At 38.8% G+C, this 25,860-nt stretch overlaps 1 protein-coding gene across 1 annotated transcript in view; it reads right to left on the bottom strand.

The window, feature by feature from the left end:
• The window catches only part of dmrt1 (doublesex and mab-3 related transcription factor 1), a 122,780-nt gene extending 98,323 nt beyond the window's left edge, over positions 1 to 24,457 (bottom strand). The window contains exons 1-3 of the mRNA XM_052020626.1: positions 24,161 to 24,457; positions 22,755 to 22,900; positions 14,710 to 14,732 (exon numbers count right to left, since the gene is read on the bottom strand). Coding sequence (XP_051876586.1) covers positions 14,710 to 14,732; positions 22,755 to 22,900; positions 24,161 to 24,457 — 466 coding nt within the window. The remainder of the gene's footprint in view (positions 1 to 14,709; positions 14,733 to 22,754; positions 22,901 to 24,160) is intronic.
• Between the last annotated feature and the right edge of the window lie 1,403 nt (positions 24,458 to 25,860).

Below are 25,860 nucleotides of genomic sequence, written 5' to 3' on the forward strand. Positions count from 1 at the left end.
AATGTTTGTGACTACTGTGACCTAAGCAGTGTCTCCCACCAAACTGTCATCTTCCCATGGAAGAAGGATGACCAGGACACCCCACACAGAGAAGGTGGTTTCAAAATGGACCAAACAAACCTTTATCCCAATATTTGTAAACACTAAGAATAAACATTGCCCAGCTCCTCCGTGGCTCTTGACTTTTACTTTCAACCCTTTGGCACATTTAGGTCATCACATAGCTGCATACTGATTACCAATTACACAGGATCACTGAATCAACATAAATAACCTCCAAACATGTCTTCCTACAAACCTTGAAGTTTAGACACCCAAGTTCAGGCAAAATATGATCCCTTGAAGAGTACTGCATTTCTAAACACTGCCGATGTGTTTCATTCTCAAGGCTGATTCTGATAATGCAAAGGGAGGAATTAGGCGGAATCACTGTAGGTGGTCGTTCTGAGGAAGGTGGGATTTGTTTTCAGAAGTGAGAAATCCTCCTAACAAAGCTGCTGCACAACAAATTCTATTGGTAGTTAGCAACTATTTTAATGCCGTCTTTCCAGTGCCTCGTTTCTGGAACTTAATTAGAAACTAATTCTCTGGACCAAGGAAGGATACGATCATGGTGACTGCACTATGCATGCACCAAGCACTCAGTCCTTCACATGGTGCCACATCGACAATACAGACTTTCATTCATGGTCAACCAGGCAGTAGTAATCCCTGCTCTCTTGTATGCATGGAAGGAATGGACTTTAAAAAAAAATCCTTGGGACGTGTGCATCACTGCCAAGGCCTGCATTATTGCCCAACATACAGCAAGCACCACAAAGCATTGGGGAGATACCATGATCAATGGCTCTACAAAACACCCAAGTCCATTGGCAGTATAAACGAACATCAGGACCCTCTCTCAACAACCCCAGCAGAGGTTCCAGTCAGCCTTAAAGAGCAAGTCACACATCATCTGCATACCCAAAAATCAGACTCCTAAAACCAATACTTTACTCTGAGCTCCATCACATCAAGATAACAAACTTTATGGATGTTTCAAAGCCTCTTTGTGAAAATGAAATATCCTCACAGACCTGTGGGAATCCCTGGCTGACGATCTGTTAAGATCATCCAGGAAGTCACTGAGATCCCTGGTTCTCTTCACTAGGAGCATGCCAAAGCCCAGCAAAAATAACGGAGGGAGCGCAACAACCCCCATCAACTTCCCCTATCAAGGATCTTCACCCTCATCTGTGGAAGTGTCCTCAAATCACATATTGGCCTGATCAGTCACCTCTGAATCCACAAAACTGGAATGAAAGCAATTTATCCCCAACCTTGGGGGACTGCCTAAGATGAAGAGAAATTTATAACTCTGGCTTTTGCTTTCACCAGTAAATAATAAAGGTATATCTCGTGAGGGACTACCTTTAATTGGCTCAGAAATGCCTTTCTATGATCCTTCTTCATTCTCTCACAGCAGGTGGGATGTAGGCTGCTCACGGGGTTCCTGCTTCACTTATTGTCTAATGCTATAAGAGGATAAGGCTGTTCATAAGAAAACCTACCCTGGTGACAGAACCACTAAATTGCAATACTTTAGTTTCTCAATGAAATGAATTCTCCAACTCTAGGTGAGGAAGGAGGGAAGCACCAACAGACAGACACACAGCTAACACCTGAAATGCCACCACTATCAGCTTCAACTAAGCCCTAGCATGAGGTGACAACTGTTACTCCAATGAACAGGATTGTCCCAATACTATAACAGTCAATTGAACTATATCATTGCATCTCAACATTTCGATATCTCTGAGGGCCCTACCTACCTCCATGGGGCAGCCTCCAGAATCCTCTGGAAGCAGGTTATAACTGGGAGAGGGGGATGGGGTTGGAGGAGGCAATGGTTGAGGCACAAGCAGTCAGTGGACAGGGTATTATTATTAGGACTTCTGATTAGTCACTAACATTCACAGAACAAGTAAAGTTGCACTACATAAGTTGACCATCTGCCCATGATTCTGTGCTGAGCCTTTTCTAGGGTAATATAAAACTCATCCCTATCTCGCTCTCTCCGTTGTCTGGTATCATGCTCGCTTTAGATCTTACTTCAGTTTGCAAATGTCTCTGCATCAATCACTGCCTGTGAGATATTCCACACTCCCAACAATCTGCCTAAACATCAGCATCCAGGCCTTTACCTCATTCCCCTCAATGATAATCTCAAATTGATGATTCATCACTGATTCCATTCGTCCTACTGGGAAGATGGCAACTCGTTGCTATAGTTCCAGTGACGGACCCACACAGAAAAAATGATTGGTCTAACAGGCTGAAAATGTAATAATGGAATGAAAACAGTGGTCAATTCATGCGTGATCCCAAAAAGAGAAATTAAGTAAAGTTAACAGATCATCTTCTTTAGGAATCCACGTTAGTCTGGACACTGGAAGAACTCCCATGCTCTTTTTTTTTTAAATGGGACAATAGAATCTTTTACCTCCATTAGAATGTGAACAGGGACTTATTTAAACTTCTCAACATGGTGCAGACCTCATTCAATAATGCACTGGTATGACTGCTTGGATCTTGGGCTCAGGTGTCAGGATTAGGGCTGGAAGGCACAATCTTTTGATTCAGAAGTGAAGACACCATCTATGAAGTCATGGCTCACACCTGAAATGCCATTGCTTTTAGTTTCACGAAAGCCAAAGCTTAGCAGTTCAATGAGGTGATGACTTCTATCCCAACCAGCATAGTGGTCCTAGTACTGCAATGTAGTCTTCAACAGATTGTGAATGTTAATGATTGCTTACTTGTTAATTGGCTCCCAGAAAGAAAGTCTCTGCTAAATGTCCAAATAGCTGTGCTTACGTTACATAATGCAATACTTGTATTGCACACAGTTGCAGTACACCTGCCTCTGTCTCTTCCTCGAAATCCAGTTTGGATGGATATTGACAAACCCGCAGTTGGAAGATAAACCAGAATACTGCTCCAGGAGGTGTGCGAAGATGAGAAACAACAGCAAGCAGCAGGTAGAAAAGAAACAAATGCAATGTGTTTATGATAGAAAGTTCATAACTGGCAGTTGCAGCAAATCTCACTAACATCTCAACAATCAGCCTACTGAACTAGAGCATCCATGAGCAAGCAAAGGAAATACTATATTGTAAAATAAATAGGAAAATCAACAGTGAGACCATTTTGCAGTAAATTACATTTTTTTCAAGAGCCATTAAAACTAGTGTATGCATTAATTACTGGGTGTGAAAACCTTCGAAGGTTTTTGGAGGTTAATGTCCCAACATTATGGGTAGTTGTCCTGCTGACTACTACACTGGCAACCTGCCACAAAACTTCTACTACCTCAACCCGAACATGAACTGAACTAGCCTGTGATATCAGAATAGATTGTGAGGATTAAAATGCACCAAATCAAGCTCATGCTTTCAAACTCTGCAACAAGCAAATTTTTATATTCCTCTGTATAATCTTTGGAAAATTGCCAACTACAATCGTGTACACTGTACTGGAGCCAAAAGTACAGCCAAATATTGCTGAGCTCAAAAAAAATTGACAGTTGGGATTAGTTGGACGAGATCAACTCAATTTGCATTTGTATAGCAGTTTAACAGAGTAAAACATTCCTAGCAGGCTAACAATTTTGTGGTCTGAAGTTATGATTTTAAGTTTAATCTTGAGACAATTTAATGAGCAGCTGAGGCAGTACTGAACATTTTAAACTTTGCCAAGGTTGATGTTAATTCAGTCTTGATCAAAGGGCTGATAATGTCACTGTGATCTATGCCTTTCTGGGAGCAGATCACATGAGCTTCTCATGCATTGCCAATGTGGGGAGCTGGGGGTTTAATGGACAGTGGCAAGCCAATTTATGGTTACAATTTAAATTATCTTCCCAGCGGGCACCTTTGGTAGATAAAACAGGAAATACTTTCTTTGCAGATATTGTGCACTGGAATTTGTGTCAGTAAATTGTATCCATGTTGCCATGCAATAAAACTTCAATAATCAACACTAAATATGGTGAAATATAGTAACATGAGGATAATCTGAAACATCATAAACATGCTTCACACAAGTTAAGGCCATGTTTTAAAAAAATACTTTGATGTTCCTGTACAAAACTACAGTGAGATAGAAACGCCCTGGTGATTCTCCCATATGGCTAAAATATTTTGAGAGCATCACTGGAGTCTCAGAAACAGCATAAGCAGATTTTTCTGCTATTTTGACAGAGGTTCTGCTGAAATAGCAATGGGAGTTCACAGAAATTCCAAGCAAACATCTTCACTAACTTACTTGCACGTCAGCTGAACTTCAACCATTCATAAAGATCTAATAATTAGTTCTCCTTTCCATTTCGTCTTTCTAATGAAATATGTTAAGATGGATAATATAAATAGTTTTGAGATAATCCAAACAGTAATAAATAAAATCAAGGAGAAAAAAACGATTAAATCATATCCCAATATTCAAGTCACATAGCAATTCATACAGTTAAGTACCAAAATTATGGAATGGGTTTGGCATTGAAAGGGACATTCACCCCGATGACTACATTCAGCTCTGCATAAGAGCGATCCAGAAAATCACACTCCTTGCCTCCCTCCCATAGCCTTGCAAATTGTTTCTTCTCAGATACTTTTCCCAAATGCTACAATTGAATCTGCCCCTCCACTAATACCTCAGTAGTGCATTCCAGATTATAATCATTTGACGCATAACAAAGTATTTCCTCATTGCTGGTGGTTCCCTTGCCAATCCCCTTCATTCTATGTCCCCTGATTCCTGACCCTGTTGCAAATGAGTAAAGTTTCTCTCTACCAAACACCACTCATGATTTTAAATACTTCTATCAGATCTTCTTGCAAGCTCCTCTGTTTTAAAGAGAATATCTCCACCCTCTTCAGTATATCCAAAATAATGAGTCCCTTATCCCTGGAATCATTGGGATCATAGAGGGAACCCTAGTCTTTAGCTACGTGGCTGCAGGAACCACATCAAAATTTACCACAGGTCCAAGTTCTATGGGATCTTACAAGGCTCACATTGCATTGCACTAGAAGTACTTTTTTTTTTAAAAATCTGGAGCTCAAACAAATCAGCAGTGCAGGCCCCTGTACTAAATGCCACAACACATGTTCCATACATTAAGTATCAAAGGTCAACTGCAAATCTTATCCTCAAATCACTGAACAAGAAAAATAATGTTGTGTGGCGACTCACCGTCTAGTCGGGCGAACCGGCTCGGCAGTCGGGTCGCGCGGCGTCGGAGCGACGAGGCCCAAGATGGCAGCGGGCCTCGTCTTTCCGAGTGACGGGGAGAACCCGCGCGCGGGAAAGTCCTGATGACGTAGGACTTATGTCATTGCCGGTTGTTTTGGGCTGGAACATTCTCCCTTAAAGGGCCCGCGCAAGGCGGGAAAATAAACCAGTTCTGTTTGGCAATCCTCCGAGTAGAGTCTTGTTTTATTCCGCGGTAGCAACCGCTACAGTGGTGTCTTTTTTTTAATCTAATATTAGCTATAATAAAATCATGAAACTACATCCAGCAGACAAGTTCCATATTGCTGTGGTACCAAAGAAAACCTTGCAAATTAACTACATTTATTGTTCATCTTTGGCTGACTTAACTTAATAAAAAAGCCCAAAATGTTGTTACAGCTAACTTCACCAAAAATAGATTAATAGGCCACAAATGAACCAGTCCTGGTGAAAGATGACACATGGTGGGTGATCTTTTGAAGGAGTGGAGGACAGGTGACAAAAGGGAGTTGAATATTTATGTCTTGAGGAACCACAGTTGTGAATTATATTTCATTAACATTGGGGTGAGGTAAAGGCAGAAGAGACTGACAGTACAGAGATAATACTCACACTTTTCTCAATCTTTTGCTGCAACGTTGCATCTCACTTCCAACAAACTAGCCATGAGAGTGAATCTAGTCTTCAGAACTAATGGGAAACTGTTGAACCTACACCAACTATACTCCAGAACACAAAGGCCATCCTAACTTCAGTAACTGAACTGCAGTATGCATATGATGCTTGCATTCACATAAGCTTGGAGGCTAAGCTGCAAGAAAGTGACGATGTGGGAGTTTATGAGAGGTTGGGGCTTACAATCAATATTTGCAAGACAATGGTCCTCTTCCAATCTGCTCCTGTTACACCATACTGCCCTTTGAACACAAACGTTCATGACAAAACCTTGGAAGCAACTTCCTATATTTCAGGAACCACCTCTCGGCAATGATGATGAAAATCACTACCACCTTGTCCATCAAAGTCCTTGACTTAGCACAAAATGAAGTGACTACTGGGCCAGTGTCCCTACATCCACAGCACTGAGGTCCTTCTAACTCTGTTATGTTGGGCTGGCCACATTGTTTGCGTGCCCGATATCAGACTCTCAAATCAGACACCCTCCTTCAAACTGTTGCAGGAGGATATTACCAGGTGGACAGAGAAGATTTAAGAATTGCTTGAATCCTCCTTATTGAAGTGCAATATCCCACTAACTCCTGGCAGCCTCTGGCATGTGACCACTCAAACTGGAGAAAGGACCATCTGGGATGATATCGAGAACCTTAAGCCTATGCATGGGAAACATATAGAAGCCCCGAAAAATTGGTAGAAGGAGCGCACCCTCTCATAAACTACCTACTTGCCTGCCCTGTCAGCCATTTTCTGTCCCATACGTAGAAGAATGCCGTTCTCACATTATCCTCATTAGCCAGTAGTAGTAGTAGTAGTAGTAGTAGTAGTAGTAGTAGTAGTAGTAGTAGTGGCAGAGGAGGAGAAATATTAGATGGTCTCTCTAATAGAGCAAAAGCATCAAAATAGAGTTTAGAGTTATGCAGGTGAGGCTGAAAACAGGCGACTGAATTGCTGGAATAGGTACTGGGTTTGTATGAGGTGGAAGCTGATTGCTCCACTTTACGGCATAGAAATACCATAAAATTTATAACTGTAATGAACACAATTTCATAATTCCCTGTTAACTCTGCAACCTTCCATCTAATGGTCTATTATTACCAATGACAAGGACCATTCCTTGTACATTGGGTACAGTGAACCCATCAAGAACACATTAGAGAACATCCTGTACTGCCTCTTTTGCAAAGCAATGCCTCAGACTGTGCTGTACTGAATATTGCTGTACTGTATCAAAATTATATTTCCTGAAAGTTAAAAAAAGTGCAATTACAGAAAAGGAATCAGTGGTTAAAGCAAAAGTTTAAATAATAAAGATTTTTTTTTTTTATTTTTTTTGGACTACTGAAAGAATCTTCTGCTGACAACTGTTCTTAAAAGAACTTCCATTAATTGTCTCTTTCACAGGAGTACAAGTTTCTTCCCAATTAAGAACAATTTGACAAAATGATTTTTTGATTGTTTCCTTTCTGAAATGAGTTGTAAACTTATTACACCCTCTAACTGTAAGTTGGGCTGAGCTTGCAAGCTGTTGTGTTCAGATATCTGATACAGACAGAAACTCATCACTGAATCACACAAATTACTGAGGAGTGGTAGCAAGCAGAATTTATTTCTCTTTTATGGATTTGTAGGTTTCCTCACTGTAAAGATGCACCTAATCTTGATCTCTTAAATACAGATTTGCAAAAGCCATAGCTTAGGAGGTTCAAATTAACTAACCAGTTCTTAATTGACCAGCTACAGTCTATCAAACTCAATTAACTCATAGGTCTGGGGCAACAATAACACAAATAAGAAAATCTGACACAACGTATGGTACATGTGTTATTCAATGTGAAATACAGAATATGCTGTCACTGACTCCTTCTCCAGCTGATGCAGCTTTCTCCTGTGGAGTCAATATTTATGCTCTTGTGCTAAAATTGTTTGAAAATGTTACATCTTATTGAGATATAATCCCCCCAAGTTTTGACCTAAGTCATAATGACTTTACAACTGCTTTGGCCCAAAATACCCAATTGTATATGTACAGAATGACATTCCCCTAGAAATTATTTTGCTTTTTAGATGCTGATTTTAATATTTTAACTTCTACATTACTTTTGTTTACTTCATTCTGTAAAATGTTTAATAAGTTGGTTAAAAGTAGTGCTTTTTGGTCCATAATTTGTTTTTTTTGAAAATTCTTCATATGACTGGCTGTTTAATCAACTTGACAGCATCAGTAATGTTTATTTCATAAAAAGATATGCAGATTTGGTAATTTCCATATTTTTTGAAAATTTTAAAATCTGAAACAGAGCTTTGTACACTGTGGTTAAGCCACAAAGTCCAGTTCTTGTTTCAACTATCCTTCCAATGGCACCTTTCACTGAGCTTAGTGACAATGGGGCAGTGTGAGATACCGAAACAGGGAAGGGGGGAATTCTGGTACCCAGGACCTTGGCAGCTGGAAGACAAGCCACAAACAGTGAAGCAATTAAATTTGTGATGGCCAAACAGCCAAACTGAAGGAGTACTGATAACTTAAGTCAAGTTTCTTGATTGGTATCACAGAAAACAGAGGGACAAGGTTCATCTCCCACTACAATGAGCTTAAAATGCGACTATGAGAAGCAGTTCAAGTTCTCAGTCTGTAGCAGAGATTAAGGAAAATAAATTGAGAGCAATTTCTAGTTGTTCTCCTGTGCCTTTCACCAACTGCTTCAGATTGACAGGTGGTTTTTCCCAGGGTGTACAGGCAGCAAAATGTAAAGATAAATCCCCTCGACAGGGAGCAAATTATCTCTTTTTCTACAATGCAATTCTGTTCGGATCTCTTGATCTTTTTATATATTTCTTTTATATGGATATTTCTTTTATATGGATCAAATAAAGTAGCAAGGACCTGAAATGTTAACTCTTTCTCTCTATACTCATGCTTCCTCACCAGGATAAATGTGTGTGCATGCAGAACTGGCATCAGTCAGTCTGTCTGCAGCACTATTGGGTTAAAAACAACCTATCACACAATGCAGAGGGTGAAGGAATTACAAGGCAATGGTTCCTGGAGTTAGATACAAAGGAGATAAACCACAAGAAAGGAAAGCAACAGACCAGTGGCCAACTGCTCGTTGTGGGAACATTCAGTACTCCTTTTATTCTTCTAGTTCCAGTGAGCAAATCAACATCTGAAACATTTGAACGGAACAGTGCAATCATTTTCTGTTTAAGATAAATTACATTCAAGCAAATGAATGTTCCTATGCACCAAACTAAATGGGCTATTTTCCAACTTTGCAGCCTGGATGCTATCTTGATAAAGCAAATTGCCACCCAACATCTCTGCAGCTTTTTATTGAACCCTGATTGTTTTCATTTCATAGAAAGAAATGGAGCAAAATTCAGGAGAGTTCTTCAATGGGCAAACCCACAGCCCTGATTAGTGGCTGGGCGAACAGTTACCAGCTATCCTTAAAGTCTAATGTAACATTAACCTGCATACACGAGGCAAATATTGTTGCAACCGTAAAAAAGGTGCCAAATGGTAAAAGGTGCAGTCTTACACGAAATAAACCAAGCTAGACTGAACAGCTAACTAATCTGACTATTCACATTCCTCACGTGGGTTTTTCTCCCCCCACAAGCTCAGTACGCAAGTCCATATTTGTTTCAGCTGGAACTTTTTTTTGGATACATTACTTGTACTCCAGTCTCAGAACATGCACTGTCAGCATCTCACTGACCATCTAGTTACAAGACAGAAATCCATATGAAGGGTCAGATGGTTTGTTGCCCTTGCAATGCCATGTATTCTTTAAGACCAAGTGTTAAATTTATAGAGGAAGCAAGGCTTCGCCTTTAGGTAAGACTGCAAGGGATTCCTGAACAGCAGCTTATGACCTTTCACAGAACTTTAAATGTTCCTAAACAATGCCTTTGCTGGTACCACTTCTGCTCTTCTCCTGCTAACACAATGGGATGACAAAATAAACAGGACTCAGCAGTGAAAGAAAAAAGGTATGTACCATCCTCTGGATATGACTAATAACCAACATAATCTCAAATAAAGAGAGATTGCTGGAAATACTCAGGTCTAAAAAAAACTGAGGAAAAAGAAACAGAGGTAATGTTGCATGTTGATGACCTCTCATCAGAACTTTCCTCTGTTAGTTATACTGCACGGAAACAGGCCCTTCAGCCCAACCGGTCCATGCCGACCAAGATGCCCAATCCAAGCTAGTCCCACTTGCCAGCGTTTGGCCCATAACCTTCTAAACCTTTCCTATCCATGTACCTGCCCAACTGTCCTTTGAAAGTTGTTAGTCATAGAGACTTGTTATAGAGTGATGGAGTGTTCTGTGAAAGGTCATAAGCCAGAAACTTTAAATGTTTCCATCTCCATGGATTCTGCCTGATCTGCTGAGTACTTATAGTATTTTAGTTTTATTTCAGATTTCTAGCGTCTGCAGTTTTTTCTTACTTATTGATCACCATGATCTCAAAACAGGCAGACGTTCAATTATATTTCAACTTATATTGACTCAATTACAACCTATGAACTGCAAAGATATCTGGAAAAAAATGAAGGTTTTCCATTTCAGCACAACTACATGCAGGAGCAGACAGAAAACCTGCCTGCCACATAAATCTGCCAAAACAGAATACATTTGAATTATTGTTAGAATAATTCCATAGGTGACTCAGCCTGACTTTAGACCAACTTTACAATGGTGAAATGCCTCAATAAATAGTATTGGTACGAAATCTCAAGTGTTGCACTGAAAAAATGGTAAGCATGTCAATATATTGAATGGAAGCAAAGAATGGAGTTGTTTGCTCACCAGCAATGAAAATATTCCTAAACTGTTTCTAAACCTAAGTGGATTGCCTCCTAACACTGAGGAAATACTTGCCAAATCAGAAGACACTGTAAATCTCTAGTTAGAAACACTGTGTTCTGCAGCAATGATCGGGGGCTGCAACACGATTACCCTTGAAGACGTCAAATGCTGATTCCCAATTTTTCTCAAGGATCGCATTGTCACACTATTTACAGTACTCTTGGTTAAGGAAACCAAAAACTGCTGATTTACATGAACAAGAAAAGTGGAAACCCTCTCTGGGCTGAACATACTGTCCCAACACCTGCAATGATCATCACTAAAACATAGCAAAAAAGACTAAAGTTCAGTAAAAGGTGATGCAAGGTAATGCCTTAACCAAAAATTCCACCAGTGAAGAATAATCAGATAACAATCATTATGGAACTGGGAAATATATTTTCTATAGTCCTGAATCTGAATTTATCTTTAACGCTGCACTTTCTTTTTATTATGTAATATTTGAGTTTCCTTGTTCGGCCAATATTTCACATTCCCAATTTAAGGTTATTTCTACAAATATTTCTACAAAACTCAACAGCCCTGCTATCTATCAAGTACATCATTTTTTGAAGCAAAAATAGAAAATGCTGATGAAGGGTCTTTCTATAGATGCTGTTGAGTGTTTCCAACATCTTGTTTTTATTTCAGGATTTCCAGCATCTTCAGTTTTTTCCTTTTAATTTTCATTTGCAGTGGTCATTTTTTGGGTTCCAATTCACAAATCTGAGCCTTTGGATATTTTGAGAAGTATTCCACGTTGTGACCCTATGCATTATGATGCTCTCCATTCTTTAAATCCAAAGTTTGTCCTTGATCTCTCTATCAGTTGTTTTAACCATAGTGGTTATTCTCACAGCAGATCTGGAAATCCACAATATGTGGGTATCTACTACTGCTGGAACAAGCCAAAAGAGATTTACATTGAGGACTGCAGCATCAAGGCAATCGCAGCAGCTGCAGAGGTAGAAATGTCACCAAGGCTGCTAAACTAGTTATATATAGTGAGGTTTTAAACCAAATCAAAGTAAATGTCAATAACATTTCATGGTAGAGCTCTGGGCCAAGTCAAAAATATTTTAAACCCATTGGGAATCTATTTGTATCAAAAACATAAGCACATGAGTGTCACATGGAAATGATGAGATGTCTTTCAAGTATGTTTTAATAAGCAATAAAATTTTGTAGCAGAAGAAAATCAGCAATTTGTGTTTGCTGCCAAAATAGAACGTTTATAGTAGAATCTTATATTTATGAAAACATCATTCAGTAATTGATATTTATTGTCTTGATCTTTCAAAACTAAACAGAAATTTAGCAAAATTAAAATGTTTATAAAACCATCTTTCAGTTTATGAAATATTTACAAGGCATTTCTTTTCACAATGTTTATCATCTATCCTTTGTAATTTGATATTTGAATCCAAGTTGTGTTTGTTTCTTTTCATAAAATAAAGCATAGATTTCACTTCTCCAATTATAACAGAAACTAATCTATGAGTAATCAGACTACAATTTGTTGCAACTTTCTGAAAGGAATAGGACCAAACTCTTTGGCTGTATGTTCTCTTCAACTGTTATCCTCCAAATGTACACAGGATTGTAAATTTCACTTCATAAAAATGCTTTTAAAAATGTAACCGACGTATTGATAACATTTTATCTTTTAGATACGGGCTCAATAATAACAACAGAAAAAAATATTTTTGAATAAATTCCTTCCACACATCAGTTCTTCCTGACTCGTTGATAGCTACTGCTTTTTCTGTGCTAATATTAGCACAGTATCTGTATAGGTCTTAATCTGAATAAAAATGAGAGAACAATAGACCCCTGCTGAAGAACATACATGCAACAATGATTTAAAAGAACATTGTTTACAACTTCCTCAGTGCAGGTGACCCCTGCACTATGACCGTTCGGGTTATGGAATTTCACCCCGTACAAAGTTCACAAATCACTACCCAAAAATTTGAGATATGGAAAAAAACTAGCTCTCAGAATTTATGTGGAAAAAAAAGTAAATAAATGAACATGATTTTTTTTCAACTTGCACATTCTTGATGCATGTGCAGATGATGCAGCTTCACATTAAGGAAAATAGCAATACCCACTGTCTTCTAGAAACGCAAACCATTCCCTCACCCCCACCCCTTAACAGGAGAGTCGCCTGTAATGGGACAACTTTTTAAAATGCCCAGCACAAACTGCATTCTTCTGTGAGGCTTTCAAAGACATTCTAGTAGAAAAGAAAACCAATGCTTAACGGCACAAAATGGAAGAGTATCAGGTCAAGCAGAATCATGTAAACAATTCAATAACAAATGCAACAATAATTATTTAAAAAGCAGAAATAAAAGAAAGGTCCTGCTAGTATGCATAGCCATACCTTCCATACTGACAATTTTCTTACATACTAAAAAAAATCTACTGACAAACAGAGCCCACATTCACTGCACTAGGTGGCAATCTAATCAAGAAGTTAACAACTTGTGTCAACAATATCTCAACATCACAATGATGAGCAAGGCTATTCAGCTGATTACCATCCATGCAGCACTGAAAGTCTCTCCATGGGAGCATTCAAATCTTTCATGAATAAATACTGACTCCGTTATGCTAACCAACTGAAAGCAAATTTGAGTGGAGCACACCCACCAAAGTTATATTTCAAAATCCCACCATCCCTCCCCAAGCTTCAAGTTATTTCTCACAAAGCAGATTTCTAACATTAGAATTTAGCCTCATTGCTCTATATTATGCTTCTTGCAGTGTTTGCATATTTCCCCGAGACTCTCACTATGCATGTAGTGTATTTATGTATTTTGTCCTCCTGTAATATTTCAGCTTCCTTCTGATTCATTACCCCTTCCAGTTATGGATAATCAATTAACATAATCAATGTGCATAATTCAACTTATTTGCACCAACATAAATAGGTCCCAAAACCACTGATCCTTTTGAAATTTACCTCCCCGTTATATGAAATATAACAGCATTTACAAGTTTTGATCATTTTCTGCTCTTTAGTCAACCTCTTCTTTGCTCCCAAGGTAACCCCTCCCAGATTTCATCTCAATTTGGTCCTTCTCATGGAACATTGCCAGACACTAAAATCTAGGCAGGGTTTTCCATTGCACCCTTAGGATGTCACTTCCTCTAAAATGTAAATTGGATCAGGCAAATCTGGTCCACGCTGACTACTGTTGAGCAGGTTATTATTGCACAGATAATTCTCAAGTTAACTCCTGATAACTGGTACCATAAGGCCAATCAGTCAGTCATGTAGTCCTGACTTGCCCACTAATTACAGAAGAGAGCCTGCTATACTTAACTAATCTAGTCTATATGTGACAATACAACCACAGTAATGTGATGGACACTTAACAGCCATTAGAAATGGCCAAACAAGCTAATAAAAAAGATTGCTTGAGCCTTTCTGCTTGGGTTTGGGTATCAGATTTGGCCAATAACAATGGTACCTATCCTGCAAAGCCCATCTCACTGGGTCAGCATTGGGAGAGCCCTTCTACTGATTAGTCAAGTAGCACACCGAATCATACTTTCAGCCAATGTAACAGGATCTTCCGTGGTATATCCTGTCCTATCATTGAAGGTGGGAGCTCAATTGAATTATAGAAGGTGCAGCCCTTAAAGCTTTTGACAGTGATCCCATGAACATTTTTGCATTTTATCATTTTCAGTGCCCCCCCTCACCTGATGAATCAGTACTCCTCCATGTTAAATGACCTTTGATAGTGGAAAGAGGACAGTTTGTATCCCCAAAGTAGTAAATTCTCCAGGTATGTTCTGTCCACAAAAATATAGGGAACCCAATCCAGCTATACTATCAACAAAGTGGTAGAGGGGATTCTTGATAGCATAGGAAGGTGGCATCTACCAGTTGCAGCAAAGGCTATGGGCCTTGATAAATTGAAGATTATATTGCTGAAGACCTATGCTCCAGAATTAGTTAGGACTATAGACAAGCTGCTGGAAGCAGCTACAGCAATGGCATCTACCTAACACAGTGGAAAATAAAAAACCCAATTATGTCATGTCTCTAAGAAAACAGACCAAACTGAATCTGGCAATTACTGCCTCTTCTGTCTATTCTTAATCATCTGCAACGTAATGGAATTATCATCAGCAATACCAACAAGTCCCAATTACTCACCAATACCCTCTACAGCAGTGCTCAGTTTAGATTCTACCTGGACCATTTGGCTCAAGAATATGCAGCTTTGGTCCAAACAGCAACAAGCAGGCTAGGGGTGAGGAGACACAGGCCAGGGAGCCACAGTGAAATTGAAATCTACTGAATCAGGGGAAGGCCTCTCTATGAGTTGGAGTCATTACTATCACAAAAGAAGGTAACTGAGATTGTTGGATGTCAATCATTTCAGCCCAAGGCATCAATGCAGGAGTTCATCAGGGCAGAGTCATAGGCACAACCATCTTTACCTGTTTCTTCAACTTCCACCACAAGGTCAGATGTAGGGAATTGTGTTGAAGATTACACACTATTAAGTTCTATCTGTGAATTCTAAAATAACCATGAAGTCCACCCCAGGTAATGACCATCACCAACAAGAGTGAATCTAATCACTCCCTATAATCAATACCATTGTTATTGTTGAAATCTCACCATCAGTATTCTGGAGGTGAAGGGATGCTTACTATTAATCAGAAACTTACATGCAATAGCCACATAAATACTGACACACCAGATATAATCTTTAGCAAGTGAGTAACCTTTTGACTCTCCACCACCTACATCTTGATTTTCAATGATCAGAAGGGCACAAGTCAGGTAGGCAAAGGAACCCTCTTTGCTTGACTGGACCGCATGGCTCCAACAACACTCAAAATCAAAAACATTCAGGACAGAGCTGCAGCATTGGCATCCATATCAAATCTTAAACATGCACTCCCTCCATCACAGATACAATGTGGCTCCAATGTGCACCAACTACAAAGTCTACTGCAACGGCGCCTCAAAGCTTCTTTGATAGAAACTCCTAAATACTTCACATCTACCCCCAAGGAGGACATGAGCAATGGACGCTGGAAACCATCATCAAGTTCCCCTCCAAGTTGCACAATATTCTGATTCAAAAGTGTATTGCCACTCCTTCAGTTAGAGTCAAAATCCTGAAGCTTCACACGTGGGCTTCCACATGTCAAGACAGCTCACCACCAGTCTCAATAAAGCAGAAAAATAAACATTAAACTCACCAGTGAGACAAACTCCCTATAAATAAATATATTTAAAACTTATCAAATCATCAGAAACCAGCCCATTTTAAAATTACAACATGCAAGGAATGAATGTTCTATGAATTGGAAAAGATCAACTGACCCATTATATCCTACACTTGCAATACTTTAAGATATAGTAGTTTTAGCAAAGCTTTTCAAATTCTGAGATTTTCATTGGTTGGATTATAAACACTTGTGCTCCTAGTTCTGCTGATAATAGGTGTCCTTTGCTATGACTTTCACCTTAGAAGCATGGATGCGTTTTAACTCCTTGAATAGGAAGGGGCTTTATTCAGTAGTTAAGGCTGAGAAGATTTATTTAAAGATGATGAAAGAATCAAATAGGATGAGTGTAGACATCATTTTATGGATGAGACTAAACCTAAAGGTCAAAAACATTTGCAAATAAATCCGACAAGGGACTCAAAATAACTGAGATTGTGCATAAAATATTAAGCATGAAGTAATTAGCACATGTGCATTTAAGAAGAAACTAGGTATGTACAAAGGGAGAAAGGAGTAAAAGAATATGCTGGTAGTGTTAAAGTGCAGGGAATTCACATGAACATATATAGCAGCAAAGATCAATTGGATTGAATGGACTGTTCCTTTGCTGCAAATTCTGTGCAAACATATGGAGGATACTTCATCAACCAAGCATTGAAGGTATCCAAACGCAGTCAAATACTGCTGAATGAAGCTGCTTATGGAACATTCCTGTTCAAATAAGTGAGTAACTTAGATTAATGATTAAATATTTAAATTAGTGAAAGGAAAAAGTCACAAACCTGCCTCGCCACAGAGCTTGCATTTTTTGGTTATGTCACAAAAAATAATCTGAATTTAAATTCAAACAAAAAAAACATGATACTGGAAAAAGCAAACACCGAAAGGAAACACCAAAAGGATCACAAGTACATGGGCTCAACCAGAGATATTGATTGAAAGTGTGTTACGTACGAACAGACCTGACTTTATCAATTGGTAAATCACCACACCCATCAAGAAATTGTGAATATGCTCCTCAGGATTTTCCCACTCACGAAATAGTTTTGACTTCAGACACATTCTTCCACCAACTGAAGCAATGTATCCACAGCACATATTCATTATAACATTTCAAATATGTTAGCTTTGTTATGTCAGACGCTGACACATTTTGAATGGAAAATAATTATTCGTAAAAATAAACCTACGAGGGTTACACAATCATAAGATCACTTTGTTGCATTTTTCATGTTAGTCTATTGTTATTACTACCAGTACTGCAGAAAAGCAAAGAAATTTCCACTCTGCACTGACCAAATCTAAGCTCAAGACTAATATGACTCCATCAGAAAAATATCCCAATCCCATCCATCCCCCACTAATCATTTCAGCTTGAATCATGAAACTATCTGCCAAAGATGGTTATACACCTCAGCTGCACTAAGTTGCTTGGTCACTTTTCAAAATTAAATAGAATATTTTTAGTGTCTGATTGTGTGGATACTCTAACCATGCTCAAACTTAACAGCAGGTGTGATGTAATATCAGCTACGGAAATATATTCAATCCATTTATCAAATGCAGATATAACACTAATTGATAAAAAAAATCATATTAATGATCAATTTGCTATGCCACAGGTGCTTACTTTTAAATTCACATAGACTGAATTCCTGATCTTGGATTTGCTATCAAAAGAAAACAATAAATCTCAGGTATTCTCACAGCAGCAGCCAGCAGGGAAATCTTCACAGACCATTCTCAAGCACAGCGTGGTGCTCACATCAAGTACACTAGCATGAACTCGTCCCTTGCAGAGCAAGAATGTCTGCACTGAGGAGACTTCCTTATGTTAGCACAAACAAGAGAAATCTGTTTTAAAAAATTTAAGTGGTTTAACAAAAATTGCATTTTGTTATTGTCAAAATCTAGGGACTTGAGGCACAGGATCCTGCTTGTTCTCTGAACTAAAATACAATTGACAGCTCTATTATCCCATTCTTTTTCCAAACTAGAAAGTTTGGTGAAGAAGTTCTGCATTTTCACCAGGTGACATTTTCAGTCTTCTGATTTAATCTGCATTGCTTTCTTCCTATTGCTTTCTGCATCCATTTTTTATTGGTCTCTCATTTCTGCTTCAAATCTGTACCATTATCATACACTTTCTATTCTTATATTTGGATTCATACATATGGAATTCTGCATATTTTACATGTTTATAATGTTGAATCCTTAAGTCTATTCTGCTGGAGACAAAATTCCTTATGCAAATGTGTATAAGCTGCTGCTGACCTTGTCTTCTGTGGCAAAAAGAGGACAGACTCGAACATGAGGTACTGGATTATGGAACCTTGACTCCTTGTCTCTCCTAGAGGATAAGTTGCTTAGTACTGACATGATGGGACTTCCTCCCTTTAACATTTCAAAAAGAACAATGGATTTTCTCATTGAAATTGATCATTTCCATTATGTAAAATGGTTTGCGCTAGCAAGTGGCCAACTTTTTATAAAGCTATGTAATTGAACCTTTACCAAAATAGATTAAAATAAAACTCATTGTGAGCACTTCTCCTTTAGATAAAAAATGTTACAGAAAAAGTCAAAGGATAAATTAGATTTGAATCTCTAAACAGCATTTCAAAAACTGTTTAGCTGAATTATCTCAGGGCTGCCCAAGGTAAAGCACAGCATTTTTCAAAACAAAACATCTAGTGATCACTATTTTTCATTTTGCACATTTGGCTGCTCAACAAGATTCACTCATTAACATTACCTAAAAGGAGTCTGTTTAGCTCAAACATGCAAGTGAATTCGTTTTTCAGTTTTAATCAATGGTAAATTAAAAGTACGCCCCGAGATCCAATGCAATTTTTTTTCTTTACACCAATAAAATTCTGAGTTAGAATTTTATTAAAATGTCATCCACCTATCTGCTTTAAGAACATGCCCTTGAAAATGTGGATATTGTGAATAGACCACATCCCAAATCACATTATTTTGTGGAAAATATGACATGACCAGGGTAATTTGGTAAAAAAAAGCAAAATATTAAAAACACAGGCAGCAAGGATGTTTGAATTTTCAGTTATTACTACTGTCATTTCCAATTTTAGTTTCATTTTATTTATTCATGAGCTGGACATCGCTGGCAATGTCAGCATGTGTTGTGTATCCCTAATTACTAAGGCTACCATGCCTTAAGTTTACAATTTACTAGAAAAAAAACAATTAGACAAAAGGCTGATGAATTCACTTAGTTATTTTTTTAAATAAGCAAGTCTTGCCAAATGATATAACCAACCACTCCCCCAAAAGACCAAATATTAAAAAATACATTAAGCCCTACTTGTAATTAATCTCTTTTAGCCCTCTCCCAAAAAACAGTAAAACTGCAATTGTATGATTGACCAGTCAAGGGCAGCTTATAAAATTAACTACTTAAATTAGTTAAAAATAACATTTGTCTTTCACTTGCCAGAAATACTTAAAGCTTGATAAACAATAAAATAATTCTTACACCGATTGCAATTGCATCCTGACTCTTATGAATGCAGTCCTCCATCTTTTGCATAACAGTATTCCCTCTTATTAAAAAAAACTACCTTGATGATATAGAGAAGTAACAGCCCCTGACTCAACTAGCTGGACAATAAACCAATCACATTAGTTCCAGACATGAATATAATGTGCAGAGAAAACCCTAAAAGAATTGTTAGCAAGAAATGGTTTTAAAAATCACCTCAATAACATTGTTCTGCACTACATAGAGGTTTTAAGGCCAATAGGCTGATCAGATTAACATATGCTGTTTAGCATTCCAGTTTAAGTCTGAATCTGTTGAACATTGAGAAGTCAGGAACAAAATTCAATGAAACTGAGAATAACGAATGATACTTACCAGGAAGTAATCTCACTGAGGGACTCAAATAGCACCGTGAATTCTAAAGGGGCAAAAGCTAAATAATTTATCAACCTTGGAATGCTGTGCCTTTTCCCAAATGTGGAGTTGATCAGGGCAGTTTTATTTTGAGTCTGTTCCTGTTTCTTTTCTCAGATGTAATTGTGGATTGGATAATTCACATACAGGGGATGTGAAACACCTTCACTGAAAAGTTTAAGTGTTACAAAACAACCAATAATTTATCTGTAGTTGGTGAAATAAAAGCAACTACCGGCAAATACAGCAGTCCAGTAATCTAGAATTAATGCCAAAGGACTTATGCAACAACCATAGCCGAACATTCCTGAAGATTGCAAATACTGATTTTTTTATGCAGGAGGCAGCATTCAAATAATTTTTGCAGCAATTAAACTTCAACAATTGCTCCTATGCAAGTAAATTATGAACATGCACCTGGTCATTTACATGTAACAATCAAAGGAGTAAAACTTGCAGCTTCAACATTTCACACAAGGAATAACATGTGATTAATAAATAGCACATTTCATCTCCTGTATAACACATTATTTAGGTGGATGCTAATTATGTGGCATTTAATTTATATTACTAATACAGCTAAAATAAATACCAAGAACTATTTTCAAAACTAGGAAAAAACTCCCTTTCCTATTTAGATATTTAAGCACGTCAATATTTTTTCGACTTAATTTAACATCTTTTACATTACATTTCAATTTACTAAACTTTGCATCAACCACAGGATCAAAACTACGGAGTGCATCTTCAGACTATTATACTAACAAATTTCAAACTTCAACCATCTTGTACAAACAGTCTATGCCAGGTCCCTCTTCATGAGAAAGTGGACAAAATCAGAACATACTAACATAAGATATTGAAGGACTAGACTGTTCAAAGCCCACTACTCTACGAGACCATGAACGATCTCGAATCTCAGCTTCACTTTCCTGTACTAACCTCATGTCCCATCATTCCCAACATACAAAAAGCTATTGGTCCCCATCTTGAATAAACTAAGCAATGGAACTCTTGGTTTGAGAACTCCAAAGAATCACTAGCCTCCAGGTGAAGAAAAGTCTTCCCACCTCAGTTCTGAATGGACAACCAGACTGTGATACTCGGTTCTAGGTACACTAAACAGTTAAGATATCATCCTTGCATTAACTCCATCATGAGGATTTTGTATGTTTCAATGCTATAACCTCTCATTTTTCTAAACACTAGAGTACAGGTCTAGACTGCTTAATCTCTCTTCACAGGACAACCTGCCATCACAAGGTCCAGAATCCAGTATGCATAGCAGGATAAGAATAATGATGGTGGAAACCAGGCAGTCTTACTGCCTACTGCTTCTGCTGCAACATCAAAGAAAACTAGGACATCAGAAGAAAAAAAATTAAAATCACTCTGGTTTCAATTTTTGGAACTAAACTCCTGAGTAAATGAAGGCAAGGATGCCTAAAGCATCTATGGCTCCATTTCTAAGACAACTACAACACTGCTGCAAGCACAGTTCACTCTGCAGTTATATCAAAATGTAACTGCAAAATTAGAGCTGGATGGAGTCATTCTCACAAAACATCGGCAATGTTACTGTTGCATCAACCCTAGTTTTAAAGTAACAGTGATACTGTTTACATCCCTTTGTAGATTATTTAGAAGCAACTCCCCTTATTAATGGAGAACTCATTGCATGTCTGGGCAACTGCAGAAAACTAACCTAAAAGACTTAACCTGTCTGTCTGGGAACCATTCTGGCCCATAAATTTCAGCTGTGACCCGTGTTAGTTTCCAGCAGAATTTTATTTAATAGTAACAACAAGCATCTTGGCTCAATGATATAACATTAAAATATGTAAGTGCAATTCTACAATTGCAATTATTGAACTATCCTCCAATCTAATAAAATGCTGTAACATATTTCTGAATATATTCCATAAATTACCAGTGAGGCAGAAGAACTAACATTTCAGAAGCAGCATTCGCTTGAACATGTTTAAATGTTGCCATGTGCTATTCAAAGGATCTCAAAAGAAGCTGGTTAAGTTGGCTATTTCGGATGGGCTTAAAGAAGACTGGAAATCAATATTCTCCCAAAAGAACCGATGATTCCAACATTCTCCCAACAGAGCAGTTGCAATATTCCCCCAACAGAACACTAGTCATTTCTATGTTTTCTCAATGGAAGAATGGTGGTTCCAACATTCTCCCAAAAGAACAGAAATGGTTCCCATATCTTGCCAATTAAAAAAATAGTATTTTCATTTAAAATAAGAGCTGATGAAGAAAATTTTATTTCCCCAAAATGTGCAAAGGTAAATCACCAGCACATGGTCAAGGTGGACTGAAGAAAACACCATCATCAAGAATTCTGATTGGAATCCTTGCAAAAACGCCTGCCTCAATAAATGGAATTTCCAAACCAAACGTAAAAAATAAATCACTTAATTATTTTGCTTCATTTTAATTGTAACTTGGTTCTTGTAACTGCTTCAATTTTTTTTGCTCTTTTTTAAAACTCCCACTAAGTGGGTGATCCTTCGCAAGGCTTTTTTGTTGCATTTCAAACGCAGAATGTTGGTATAAACATGCAGGAAAGTCTCTTATCAACATGAAAGTGCAAACTCGAAAATGCAAATCTATCACGGAGTTAAACCCATATTCTTCAGTGTGAAACGATACAATTGTGCAGTTTCGCCAAATTTCAAAAACACTGGGCTCCTGCCTGCTTTGCATTTACCTGAGGAAGTGACTGGTGTGCTGGGTTGGACGACAAGCCCGATCCCCCGGTGCCCAGCGCGCACGAGCTGTTCGGAGTTGCATTCTCGCGCTTGATGAGCAGTTCGGCGGCTCCGGGCAGGGGAATGGGTCGGCTGATGCCCAGTTCTTCCTCTTGAGCCTGCTGTCTCCTGAGGGCCACCTGCAAGTGCAAACAGTCAGTTTAGCTCTGGCAAATGCGCGTCTGATCATGGGCTTTTAAACTGTTTGGACTGAAAGTGCAGCTGGCTTTATCTTACAAATGACTTCATTTTGCCTATAAAATGTGCTTTTAAAACTAAATTCAGAACTTACAGGCAACAACTTTAATTAAATTAATAACTAAAACAAAAAGATTTGCTTCGCTAAGGGCACGCTAATTTCGGTGCAACAAATATTTAACATACAGTATTTTTCCTGATCCAGTCATGAAACATCAGATAGAAGGTATCGGAAACTAATTAATGATGGATATGCTACAGAATTACACCACTATATCGCTCCATCTATTCTTATTAGATTAATAACAGCAATTAAAAATAGGCATTAGTACAAGATAGTCATAACGGGAAATGTTTAATTTGGCGGTAGCTGCAAAGTTGGAAATGGGGCTATGCATTTTATACCTACCGATCTACAATTCAAAAATAATCCAGTTCACATTCATTTTAAACTAAGTTTACAGATCATAGCATTCCAGTAAATGTCTTTAAACACAAATTCACATTAAATTCAAAAGGTACATTTCAAGTTACGTTAAAATTCACGCTGCGTTCAAATACAATATCCTGGAATTGCACGGTTTTTTTTCTCCAGGACCGGATACAAAAATAACAACCTTTCATTATTAACATTTAAATTCAAAAAGTGGAAGTGATGCATACAACTCTACCGTAAGGATTTTTCATGAAATCCCAATCATATACAGATTTGTGCGCTATTTATATCACTTGAGTCCTAATACACTAATTCTGTAATTATATTTGAGAATTTAAATTTCACGGGTGCGAAATCGCTCTCCGCAACTACTTAATTGGCAGTTACGAACATATCAATTTTAAAACACAAAGTGCAAACTTTAGATACATCATAGCGGGAATGATATTGCAATCATCTTCTATAAATTAAGTTAGTCTGAAATGCGAATTATTTGATTGAGATGCATGGATAACCGAGATTTATGAAATTATCCGGTCTGAGGGATGCAACGAATAGATTTATTTCAACCGAGATTTGATGTTACAAGAATTGTACTGTCATTAGATTCGGGCTGCACGCCGATTGCATGCCTAACGCCGACAAATCTCAGCTACAGAATGGAAAAGGGGGAAGAATCGGCATTTCTCCGCTTCTGCCCGGGAGCCAGCGCCCCTCCAGTGCTCCCCCACTCCCCCGAATCCATGCCAATGCTGCAATTAATTACCTGTGCTGCCATGACTCGCTGCCTCTCTGCGATCAAGTTGCACTTCTTACACTGGCACTCTCTCCACATGCAGAATCTCTTGTGTCCCTTCAGGGCCGACACGTAGCCGTGATTCCTGCACCGAGCACACTTGGGCAGGCGAGGCGACTTCTTCGATGCGGGCGACACCGCGCCCGAATTCAACGCTTTGGAGAAACTACCGTTGACATTGTTGCTGCTGGCGTTGAGAATGGAGTCGCCGTCGCCCACTCCAGCTGCAGCCGAGGCTGAAGACTTAGACCCAGCTCCGTTTGGCATCTTCCCGACAAGAAGCAAAGATTTCGGCTTTTGGTGTGGATTTGGTTATTGTAATTAATTGCTTGCTTAGTTGACAGACTTTGTTACTTGATGCTGGCGAGTTGTAACAAAGTTTTGGGTTGTTGCTGGGAGGTCGGGCCGCCTGCCTCCGCCACGGTCCCTGCAGCCGCTCTGAAGCGTCGAGCAGAAAATTGGCGGCTTTTTTTTTGCAACCTTCAGCGTTCTGGATCCTCAGTGTGAGGTCGACGTCACGTGACTGAAGCTTCTCGCCTCCCCATTGGCTCCCCGCCCGCCCAGGCTCCCGCGCTCCAGCCCTGCCCGGCGTTCGATGGTTGTGTCAGTCCCACGCAGCAAGGGGAAGGAGTGGCGACGGTGTGAAGGCTGCTTCCAGCAAAACCCTTGTCCGCCTCTCCCCCGGGATAGGTGGTGCGGTTTTAAGAATTGCAATCTACAGACTGAGGTGGAAGGGCGTTGCATAAAATATTTGCTGAAATGTAGACGTTTGACTGTTCAAAAGAGCAACATTTAGTGGTTATGCCACCCACTGAAGATCGCTATAAGCAGGATTCTGCAAAGTCTCATCTCAGCAAATTAGCGAGGATAAAAAAGCCTATATAGATATTACAAAATGTACAGATGCCTAAACCATATGCATCAATCTCACTAAAATTATATTCAATAATCAGTTTAGGAAGTGTGGAGCTTTAGCACCTTCCTGGACCAGTTGGGCTACATGACCTACATTCATTGCATTTCGAAAATTTTAATCCTAATTACCCATTCAACATCTCTAGGTATATCATGTTATGCTGCTGACCACACTCTGCCAGTTTTGATCATAAGATAAAGATGTCTAAATCCTTTGAATCCATCATTAATTCAGATAATACTCTACAATTCCACCCCACCCACCCATCCCTTCCCCCACCCCACCCTTACTTACATCATCTAATTGGGCCTTAAATAATTCCAGGCAATTTTCCACCAGCACATTATGCACTATACATGCTTAATGTGATGAATTTCCCAACAGCAGAGCAAAATCTGTCTTAATAGTTTGAACCTACAACTTGATGAAGGGTCTGTATCCAGAACACTAAACTGTCCTATTCAGATGCTGAAACCCCTCATTTATATTGTTAATACTGTAAGGCCATGACATTTCTAGGACTGGACAGAACAACAAAAAAATCCTATCAGGTTGGTGTGGTGGGGGGTGGGGGAAAGCAGGTGAAAAGGGGAGTGGGTGAACAGAGGGGAGGAGAAAAGGAAGGGCTGGAATTTGCTGCCCAAGTTGCATGAACTATGGCTCTCTTCTGAGTTCTGGGTTCAAGTCCTACTTCCCAGGCTTGATCACAAAAATGTTCCGGAAGAGCACAATGAGTACAGCATTGCTGGTGCAG

This window comes from Pristis pectinata, chromosome 7, assembly GCF_009764475.1.
Source record: "Pristis pectinata isolate sPriPec2 chromosome 7, sPriPec2.1.pri, whole genome shotgun sequence".
In the NCBI taxonomy this organism is placed as follows: Eukaryota; Metazoa; Chordata; class Chondrichthyes; order Rhinopristiformes; family Pristidae; genus Pristis; species Pristis pectinata.